At 37.6% G+C, this 11,589-nt stretch overlaps 1 protein-coding gene across 1 annotated transcript; it reads left to right on the top strand.

Moving 5' to 3' along the window:
- Window positions 1–211: 211 nt before the first annotated feature.
- On the top strand, window positions 212–10,626 carry tmed1a (transmembrane p24 trafficking protein 1a). The gene is made up of 4 exons (XM_056454203.1): window positions 212–545; window positions 3,079–3,176; window positions 6,116–6,302; window positions 9,691–10,626. The coding sequence occupies exons 1-4, from the start codon at window positions 369–371 to the stop codon at window positions 9,907–9,909; spliced, it is 681 nt and encodes a 226-aa protein (XP_056310178.1). The 5' UTR covers window positions 212–368; the 3' UTR covers window positions 9,910–10,626.
- Window positions 10,627–11,589: the final 963 nt, after the last annotated feature.

The raw sequence follows: 11,589 nt of genomic DNA, 5'->3' as shown, positions 1-11,589 counted from the left end.
TTTTATGCGACGACAGATGCTTCTCAGAGTGCGTTACAAACAGCTAAATCAGCATTACAACATGATGAGTTGAAAAGCTTCCTGTAGCTTTGGAAACGTTCTTGACGCAACAAACGCGTACAACACCTTGACGTCGGAACACAGTTAACAAATCAACCAGTGTTTACGCGTTTTACGCGACGCAGGAAAACTGCAACGCGTCGGTTATCAAACTTTAAGCGCGGCTGTTTGTCATGTAGGTTCACTGAAGTCCAGACAATGCGCTCGCGGTGAAGTTTGCCAATGATAGAGTCCTTGGTGAGGTCGCGTCGCAGTGCACACTGCCTGTTTGAAACAGCTGCTTCAGTGTGTTAGGAGGAGCAAAAGTCATGGACGAGACGCGTCTCGCGGTGTGTTTTCTATCCTTCCTGACACTCTGTCTTGATTTGGGATTCACTTTCGGACAAAATAAAGACACCGAGTTCACTTTCCTTCTGCCTGCTGGAGCAACCGAGTGCTTCTTCCAGACGGCCACCAGGAACAGCAGCATGGAAGTGGAGTACCAGGTCAATACAAACTTTTAAATATTTCATTAGACTTTGTTTAAACGAAAACCTGCTTAAAATGGTTTGTAAAACATAAACAAAACAGAGAAGTAGGTGTTGTCAAGGTTTGTTTTGTTGTTTCATGTTTATCATTTTGCATATCTGATATTTTATTAAACAGACTATTATATACATATTTGAAGTATTTAAAAGAAGCCACTCTTGTTTTATACATTTATTGTTTAACTTTTAAGAATTACATTGCAGGTTTGCTTGACAATAATGACCAGGAAGAAGCAGGACTTTCCTTTCGCATTCAGTTGGCACGTTTTGGTCAAAGTGCATTTGTATGGAGCTCTTGTCAGCATGACTCCAGTAAAGATCGCTGACTCTCGTCTGTTCACATATCATGAATGACTGTATTTGAATTTGGTTGCATGATTGTGTTTCTTTTCTGCAGTTCTGGTGGGATGTTCAATATATTGACAAGTCAGTGGCAGGTCTTGAGCAATCCTCATTCAGTCGTAGACAACACACACACACACAGACCGAAGCTAGTAACTCCAGTAATCCTCCAACTTCACTACTGTAGCTGTGCCATGTGTGTGGAGTGTGTTTGTGGAGCCGTCCCGCTTTATGCTAAAAACAGGCACAGCTGCGGGACAGGCGACCCCAGTTAAAGCTCAGTCCATCTGCCGGCAGGATCACAGTGTCTCTAGTGCTGCATAGTTTCTGCTTGCTACATTTTATCTCCAGTAACGACACACATGCGTCTCCATTGAGCTGCTTTATCAGCTGGTGGAAGATAAAAGGCCTGTTACTTGAATTTGGGAAAAAGGGGGCACATATATACAGTGTTTTCATGATGCATCACCAGTCAGCCATATTAAAGAGCAGAACAGAAATGATGCCACTGAACAAATTTCACATTATCACTGTTGAAAATGATCAATTATTGTTCTGTTTTTGAGTTGTACTAATAGGTCAAGTGCTATTGATCTTATTCTTCACATACGAGTAAAGAAAATTCATAACAAGTTAAGTAGGAGAAGGAGAACTCCATGTTGAACAAAAGGTGCTTGTGGTTGGCCCCCAAAGTGATACAGGATTTTCAGGGCAAGATTTTTGACAATATTCAATTCAATTCATGTTTATTTCTATAGCGCTTTTACAATGTAAATTGTGTCGAAGGTTGTGTCTTAACATAGACGTTCTAGTAAATTGAAACTGTGTCAGTCCAGTTTTCAGAGTTGAAGTTCAGTTTAGTTCATTTCAGCATGGTTTTTATTTTCGTTGCTGAAAGTCCAAACACTGAAGAGCAAATCCATTGATGCGCAGCTCCACAAGTCCCAAATTAAGCAAGCCAGTCACGACAGTGGTGACTAACAAACTTCACCAATTTATGAAAGTCAATTATTCCCGTTGATATTTTAGTTTGGGATTTTTAGCGACTTTCTTACTGTGAGGCGACAGTGCTAACCACTGAGCAACCATTCCACCCAGACTTGATTATATTTATGAAAAAGTTATTTATATAGAAAATCACTGAAAAACTATGAAAGAATAATGTTTTTTACCGTATGGTTACACCAGATTTTATTAAATTTACACTTCTCAAAAATAATCTTTATTTCAAACCACAAGAGAAATTTCTTGATCAAAATTCTTTTGTGTTGTTGTCATTTTTAATGTATTTGTGTATTTTATTTTTAATTATCATTAGCTATGTTTCCATCCAAAAATGCGAATTAACTTTCTGCGCAAAGCTAGATTATCACATAAAAGATGTGGGAATAAAGCAGCGTTTCCATCCAGTGAGTCAAAGAAAACAAAATTGCCACTTCCTGATTAACTGGAGCCAAATAACAACAGTAAAAACGGAATTTGCTGGTGTAGGAGAAGCTGCGTGAATCCTTTCTTTATTTAATCAATGAATGAAATCCTGACATGCAGTGAACGTGCGGTGGTGTTTGAAGGTGTCAGACAAGGAACACAGACACTCTTGATTCAGGAGGTCATTAATAATAGGTGCATATAAATAGGTGTATAGAAACGTAAATAATTGAAATGGAAAACTTGAAATCAGTTCCACTTGTTCTAGACCTGTTTGAATTAATTTCTTCTGTTCAGTCCAAAAATATTCATTTTGAACTATGTTGGAAACCAGTCGCCATTGACATCCATAATATGTTTTTATCTGTTATGGATGTCAATGGCTACTAATTGCCAACATTTTTCAAACTATCCTCTTTATGGTAAATCAATTTTCTTTTTTGTGGGAACTATCTCTTTAAAAGTTAGTCATCTCATTTAATCACCCTACTGTGAGTCAGTTGCATACAAATGTAGAGACAAAAATCATCAAAATCCCTTGAATAAATGATAGTTGCTCAGAATAATTCTCATGTTTTACATATGGTTTCTAAACATTTTCTGCACACTAAATATTCTGTTGGATGTGCAGGTCACTTCACAGAAATAAACAGTGTTGTGAAGTTTGCTTAATTTGTCTTAATCAGGCTGCTAAAAACCGATTATCTGTGTATGTGTGCAGGTGATCGCAGGCTCAGGACTGGACGTGGGCTTCACTCTGATCTCCCCCCGAGGGTACAGACTGGTCTCAGACTTTAGAAAATCTGACGGCATCCACACGTGAGTTTCACATCCCACAGAGCTGAACCTTTACACATTTACTCATTTGCACACCCGTCAGTTTCGGACCATCATAACCCACTGTATTTGCATGTCTTCAGCTGCTAGTTTGCATGCTGGATGCATGACTGACAGTGAACTGAAAACTGAATTGACAGAAAACAGTTTCATCTTTACAGAAACTGATGCTAGGTAGTTAACTTCAGCATTTACTCTGATGTACTTCCAAACCCTTTTGAATGAAGCCGTTTGTAATAGAAATATTTAAAAAAAGATAAATATAACCTTTTAATTCATTATTATAACGTTTTTTTTTCCTAATAATTGCATAATAAAATCTAACAATTCAGACGTTTTTTTATTCTCTGAATAGTAGTGCTACACCTGTGTACTTTAAGACATGATCGTTATTTATTTATTTAACTCAAATTGTTTTGACAAGTTTGAGATTCTGAACTCAGTTTAGTAAGGTTTTCAAAAATGTTGTTATTTCATTGTCTTGCCTTTTTTGAGTTGAAACATGGGTTATTATTTGTTATTATGCCGTGACTGTTTCTCAGTGAAGTGATTGGTGGTCTTTTGAAAGGTGAGTTGTTTTTCGTTTATTTTATCATCTTGATTACACGACATAACACAGCATATCTCAGCAGGGTTCGTCATGTTTTTGGGTCCCCTTGAAACATTTCCGTTGTGTTACGTGGATATTTGCAAGTGCGAACGCAGCAGCACGAGTGGTCTTTGATGAACCCAAAAGAGCACATGTCACTCCGCTACTCACCCGTTTGCACTGGCTGCCAGTTGCTGCCCGCATCAAATTCAAAGCTCTGATGTTTGCTTACAAAGTGACCTCTAGCTTGGCTCCTTCATATCTGCTCTCACTTCTGCAGATATATGTGCCCTCCAGAAACTTGCGTTCTGTGAATGAACGTCGCCTCGTTGTTCCATCCCAAAGAGGGAAGAAATCACTTTCCCGAACTCTCACATTCAATCTGCCCAGTTGGTGGAATGAACTCCCTAACTACATCAGAACAGCAGAGTCACTTGCTGTCTTCAAGAAACGACTAAAAACGCAACTGTTTAGTCTCCACTTTCCTTCCTAATCTGCAACTGCCTCTCTGGCTATACCACTAACTGTGCCCTCTCTCTCTCCAAAAAAAAAAAAATAAATAAATTTTTACTAATGCTTTGCTTCTTAGACTTTACACACCTGAAACTTGTCTATAGCACTTGTTCACTGCTGCTCTTATAGTTGTGTGAATTGCTTCCTTGTCCTCATTTGTAAATCGCTTTGGATAAAAGCGTCTGCTAAATGACTAAATGTAAATGTAAATGTAAGTGCCTTGACTAATTGCTTCATTTTTCTTCAGTTGCTTGTGTTGTGACCAATTTGCAGCACGTTTCTTCAGTGGTTTGTGTTGTGAGAATTTGCAACACGTGTGCTGTCAAATTGATGAAGATCGTTTCTTTATTTGCTGGTGTTTTTTGTAATTGCATGTGTTTTCTTAAATTGCAGAGCGTGAAGCTCTCTCGGCCACCATACTTTTATCTTCGAACTCTTAGTTCATATCTTGCAATTTTGACTTATTTGTTTTAGAAGTCTGAGTTTATTTCTCGAAATATGTGTGCTTATAACCAGGGTGCAATTTACAGGGGAGGTTTGACCCAAATAATGTGTGGGGGTCATCAACGATGTGTGGGGCTCAGCCCTTTAAATAGTGGGAAATAAATTGCTCTGATCTGAATATTTAACAGTTAGTAATAATAAAATAATGGGAAAATAAATATACATTTCTTCACCCCTATTATGGGTTTTACCATTGTGAATGCATGACCACGTCCAGCAGTCTACACTGTAAAAAATGCTGGGTTCCACACAATCGATTTGTGTTGGGTTCACGTGAAGGAATTAAGTGAACTTATTAGTTTTTTTTTCCCCAAATTTAAGTGGATTGAACATAAAATAATTAAGTTTAGAATTGTGTTGTTTCAGCTCATTTTAGTGGTGAATGTCGGGAATATTGGTCTGCAGTCTGAAACTGGCACATCTAAAGCACCAAAAGTGTTCACAAGATACTTTTCTTATAAAATAGGTGTGTATATGTACTTTTAGCCTAAAATTTAATTAAAACTGTAGATGTATGTATATTAATAGACACCTGTGCTCGTGCATGGATGGTAAATAGTACAATAATAAGTGTAATCTTTTGTGGTAATTCATTTATTGGTGCAGAAATGCAAGCTTGTCATGGTTTGTTTTAAATAAAAATGGTCATCTTTGAGATCTGCTGAAATAGCCAGTCAGAGGTAGGTCTGTACAGTAAGTCAGCTAATAATTTTTATCAATAATAATAATAATTCCTTACATTTATATAGTGCTTTTCTGGAAGCTCAAAGTTCTTTACACATTTTTTTTGGAAGAGGGGGTGGTTGTCTTCTCATCCACCACCTGTGAGCAGCACACACATGGATGGCACGATGGAAGCCATAATGCGCCAGACCACACATCACACCAGCTGATTGATGGAGAGGAAGCCAATTGTGATATGGGGATGGTTAGGAGGTCATGATGGACAGAGGCTGGTGGGCAAATTTGGGATTTTTAATGACCACAGAGAGTCAGGACCTTGGTTTAACGTCTCACTGAGCAGTATAGAGTCCCCATCAAGATACTGGGGTGTCAGTATATATCCCTGCTAGTTATCACTAACACCATGACCATGCGAGTTGCAGAGAGCTACAGTAGCTGCAGGCTATACTCATTATCCCCCAAAACACTGAAAATTTGAAATAAGTTGAATTAATAAATTTGATGTAATTGAGTTAAATGCATGAATTTGGTTCACTGAAGCAAAGCAGTTATATTCGTTCCATTTTATTTTTCAGTTTTTCTTATAGTCATTAAATGCATTGTAGTAATCTTGCTGTGTGTTTTCCATCAGTGTTGAATCCACTGAGGAGGGCGACTACAGGATCTGCTTTGATAACAGCTTCAGCCGTATGTCGGAGAAGATGGTGTATGTGGAGGTGATCATGGATGGACCAGAAGGAGAGGATGAGGATGATGAAGACTGGGCTGCGCTGGCTGAACCCGAGGACTCATTGGAGTACAAACTGGAGGATATCAGGGTACACAATAATCAAACATCTTTTCATTCATTTGCCGCTGTTTACATCCATTAATGCAGGAAATTGATCGTGTGGATTATCAGTTTTAAAGCTTTTTCAGATATCCTCCTCTTTCATGCAGTGGTTTATGTTTATTATTATTGTTATAAGTTATGGTTTATATAGCTGTTTGTGAATGTAAAACAACTGTAGTTTTAAAGCTCAAAGTGCCTGATTAAAAAAAATATATATCTTTTTCTTTAATAAGGATTAAAAGCACTGTGGCGATGCAATGGCACAGTAGGTAGTGCTGTTGCCTCACAGCAAGAAGGTAACTGGTTCGAGCCTCGGCTGGGTCAGTTGGCGTTTCTGTGTGCATGTTCTCCCTGCGTTTGCGTGGGTTTCCTCCGGGTGCTCCGGTTTCCCCCACAGTCCAAAGACATGCAGTACAGGTGAATTGGGTAGGCTAAATTGTCTGCAGTGTATGTGTGTGAACGAGTGTGTATGTATGTTTCCAAGTGATGGGTTGCGGCTGGAAGGGCATCTGCTGCGTAAAACATATGCTGGATAAGTTAGCGGTTTATTCCGCTGTGGCAACCTCAGGTTAATAAAGGGATTAAGCCGAAAAGAAAATGAATGAATGAATAAAAGCACTGCTGTCACTAGAGGGCGCCTATTCACAACAAACAAAGGCGTATAGTGTGAGGCCTTATTGGTAAAAGGGTCACACTCTGTTAAGGTCAAGGGTAGTTAGAAAAGCTGCCTTTTTTAAGTGAAGCTTAGTTACTTTTTGAATGAGTTTCATTTAAGTTTTATTATGGCGCATATCTATGTATCACATTTGTATAATGTCAGCCAATCCTTTTCACTAATATCTGCTCTGACCACTATGTATTCAAAACAAACCATTCATTCTAATGTGACTTATGTATTTACACAACTTCACACTTACAATAATCATTAAAGATGCTAAATTATGGTGCTTTCACACTAGCACTTTTGGTTCACACCTGGGTTCGTTTTATGTCAGAGTATGGTTCATTTAGCCAGTGTGAACGCTGTCTTTTAAACTCAGGTGCACACCCATGAATCGTACCCGAGTCCGCCTGAAAAAGGTGGTCTGGGGTACGATTCACTTCTGATATGAATGCAATCATACAAAATAATGGAAGTGAAACGCCAACTGTACAACAAACTTTAGTTTTCATAAAAGTCATTCAAGTGTGTGTTTGTCTGTGTATAACCTACCTTGGTGACAAGCGGGACTGACCCAGTGCAAACACAGTGATTATGTCTGCTAATCATATGAAAAGATTCTGTAAGAGCAGAACGACCGTGATATGCGTACGTCTCCATTTTGGCACTTTGCTTTCGGGGCTGTTACCTAGCAACAGCTGTACACAAAACAGCAGCTTGATGACGCAAGTGTACCAGGGTATAGAAGAAAAAAAGAAAGTGTGATCACAAACCAGCCGAGAAGGTGGCAAAGGGGGACAATCAAACTTTAGTTCGGTCCAGGCAATTGAACCAAGTGTAAAAGCACCATTAATACAAATAAGACTTTCTCCAGAAGAAAAAATATTATCTGACAAACTGTGAGCTGGTGTTATTTAATAGTTTTAGGACAACTTTAAAGGCTTTAAACCACTTTAAATGTTGAATAATGTATTTACAGAAGGACATTTACAAAATGTCTGCATTTAACATGATCTTTACTTAATATTCTTGAAAGAAAAGAAATTTTATTTACTTAAAAGAAAAATCAACCATTTTGACTTATTTAGATTTATTGTTGACAGTTTTTACAAATATTCCTGCACACGTTAAGACTGGTTTGGTCGTCCAGGGTCACAAATTAACAGAAAATTAACTTTAAAAAAACTCTGAGAGTCTTTAGAAAATAAATATAACTTTGAGTTATATTTATTTATTTATTTTATTTTATTTTTTAACTTAGAAGGCATCATATACTCTAATTCATTTTGCAAGAGACATCTTAAGCAAAACATCAAATGTTTTGAATACCATAATAAGACACTATACTGCCATACAAAGGCAAAGTGCAGTAACTACACATTTGCTCAAAATTAAAGTCTAAAGTTAAAGAGTTAAAGCCTAGAATAAGCATTGCAACATTTGTTATGGCCTCTGACAAAATTGTACTTCAGAAAAAGAAAAGGAAAAAAAAACAACAACAATAATGTCAAATCAGCAGTAACTACAAAACACAAGCTGGTGTCATAATATTTTCACTATTTTTTTTTTTAGTTTATGTAGTTCAGAGATGCCCAAAGTAGGGCCCGCATTGTAACCTTTGATTTGGCCAACCATACCATCTGAGAGAAGTGAGAAGTGAGTTGGGACGAACGCCTTTAACAGAGATAAAGAAATCGTCATTTCTAACTTGACATAACATTTTTTGTTTATTTTTATTGTTGAGCTACAAAAAAGCAAACAGAAATTAAATGTTTCAATTAAATGTTGTAAATAAATCAGATTTTTAAAAATGTAAATACTGTCACTCGACAGAATATGCAGAAGACATCGGCAAGCAAATCAAGACAAAAACTTGTGAAATTCTGTTATAAATGCGATTGTTTTTATTGTAATAAGTTCCTTGTTAAATGTGAAAAAAAACTGTATTAGTTAATATAAAGCTATTTTTTCTAGTCATTTCTAAACATGATCAAATAAATGAGGCAATTACCCATGGCAGCTATATTTACCTTTGGCCCACTAGCCTCAGTCAAGTTTTTGGCCCTTCATAAGAAAAGGTTTGAACACCCCTGATGTAGATACGACACTTAACCTTGGAAGTTTATATTGTAAAAAGTGTTCTGATAACAAAATCATGGTTAAAATCTTTTGTTTTTTTCAAATGTTGTTCTTCATTCATTCAATTTCCTTCAGCTTAGTCTCTATTTCAGACGTCGACACAGCGGAATGAACCACCAACTATTCCAGGATGTTTTATGCAGCCCTTCCAGCTGCAACCCAGTACTGGGAAACATCCTTACACTCTTTCATTCGCACACACTACGGCCAATAAAATTTATTCAATTCACCTATAGCAGTGTTTCTCAACCACGTTCCTGGAGGACCACCAACACTGCATGTTTTGGATGTGTCCTTTGTCTCACCCACTACAGGTCTTTAAGTCTCAGCTAAGGAACTGTTGATCTGAATCAGGTGGGTTTGGTTAAGAAGACATGAACATTTGCTGGGCTGGTGGTCCTCCAGGAACATGGTTGAGAAACTCTGACCTATAGCACATGTCTTTTGACTCGAACCAGCGACCTTCTTGCAGTGCTAACCACTGAGCCACCATGTTGCACTTTACCATAACTGAACTATAAAGATGAATGAATGTTCGTTGTAGTTTCACTGATGTTCTTCTGTCCTCACACAGGACTCGATGGACGCAGTGCACAAGAGCCTAGAGCGAAGCCGTCAGCTTCAGACGACACTGCGGGCGTTCGAGGCTCGTGACCGATACCTGCTGGAGGATAACCTGTGGCGCGTCTCCTTCTGGTCCTGCGCCAGTCTGCTGGTGATGATCAGCGTGGCCCTCACACAGGTCTACACGTTACGCAGATTATTCAATGACAAACACAAAGTTTGCACATAGCAAAGTTGAACACTGTAACACCCAATGCACTGCCAATGTCAAATATTAAAAGGATGGATTCTGGACACTCTCAGGTCCGAACTAAACACTCTATGAAATTGTGAGGTCTTTAGAGATATCAGTGAAATCTTGAAGTTGTGCTAGTTTTAATTAGTAGAATATGTAGCAGTTAACACTAAATTTACTTGAAGTACTGTACAGACATTTGAATGTGAATCTAATTTTGTACTTGACTTTTAAAACACTGCAGTTAAAATCATTTATGTGACTTTTGAAATGAATAACATTTGCGAGTAGATTGGATTATGTGGTATAAATAAAAGAAAATGCAAGGAATAGTTTTGTTTTAAATGGCTTTATTATACAGCGCATTAGCATCTTGTTTGAAACACAAAATAAATCTAGGTCGTTGGTGTTATTTCACATCAATTCATGACTAGACTAAGTTATTACTCAGATTCATAACACCACTTTCAAGACTGTCGTCTTTAATCTCTAATGCTGATTCATTTTCAGTATTTCTAATATTCTTCCATCACCCTGCAACAATATACAAATATTCTCATTAACCAAGTCATATTTATGTACAACTGTCTTCATTATAAAAAATACCTATAAATAAGTGTCCCTAGAGAGTCGCCATTTATCACACATACACAAATTTGGCACTAAGGTCACCCTTTGCAAATCAGGAAATTAAATCCGACAAAGGCTGTTGCTCACCAGAATCAGGGTTTTAAAAGATTAAAAGGATAATATCAGGCCACACATCTTCATCTGATGTCATTGCATTGTGTGTGGCATTTTGACGTCAAACAGACTCCAGAAATGAGTGCTGGAAATTATTTGTCATCTCTTAAAGGTCAGATGCTGGAGTCCTGCAAATAGATCTGGAATTTGATTTCATGCATTCAAGAGCTTTGATGTGGAGGCTGAAGTATGAGGAGTGCTATCCTGCTGAAGAATTTGTCCTCTCCAGTGGTTTGTAATGTAATGGGCAGCACAAATGTCTTGATACCTCAGGCTGTTGATGTCGCCATCCACTCTGCAGATCTCTCGCACACCCCCATACAGAATGTAACCGCAAACCATGATTTTTCCTTAACCAAACTTCACTGATTTCTATGAGAATCTTAAGTCCATGCGGGTTCCAATAGGTCTTCTGTAGTATTTGGGATGCAGTTCAACAGATGATTCATCAGAAAAATCTATCTTCTGCCATTTTTTCAAATAATCAACTAGAAGTCAATGTATTATTTGTTGCTCTTACAACTGGGATCGATGACAAGACTTTTGTCAGGTAGTGTATAATTCGAACACATTTAAATTTGCTTCCAGTAATTAATACATGTTGCAGGCTATGAATACTTAATTAGACTTCTTACATCAGTGAGAAAACTTTAGTTAATTCAACCGTTAGAAATAGTAAATCACTCTTGTATTGGAAGTAGTAGTGACCAAAACATCTGTGGTGTGTATAATTTGGCTTTTTAATTTGCATGTAATTAGTTTGTACCTAAAGAGTTCATATGCGTACATAGTAGTACATAAAATACTCCAGTGACAACGTTATACCTGTATTTCTGATAAGTAAAAGAAATGCCTGTAATTTTGTAAAGCAGTGGTTCTCAATTATCAAAGTATGTCTCTCTTATTTGACACACAAGGATCAGTTTATGG

Source organism: Danio aesculapii, chromosome 3, assembly GCF_903798145.1.
Source record: "Danio aesculapii chromosome 3, fDanAes4.1, whole genome shotgun sequence".
Lineage (NCBI taxonomy): Eukaryota > Metazoa > Chordata > Actinopteri > Cypriniformes > Danionidae > Danio > Danio aesculapii.
The sequence above is the reverse complement of the archived record's forward strand: the minus strand, read 5'-3'. Positions and strand labels throughout refer to the sequence as shown.

Excerpts from the sequence above, each read along its gene's own strand:
- tmed1a (XM_056454203.1), top strand. The coding sequence starts at position 369 with ATGGACGAGACGCGTCTCGCGGTGTGTTTTCTATCCTTCCTGACACTC. Across the intron at positions 3,177-6,115 it reads AAATCTGACGGCATCCACAC|TGTTGAATCCACTGAGGAGG; the intron begins GTGAGTTTCACA and ends GTTTTCCATCAG. Across the intron at positions 6,303-9,690 it reads ACAAACTGGAGGATATCAGG|GACTCGATGGACGCAGTGCA; the intron begins GTACACAATAAT and ends GTCCTCACACAG.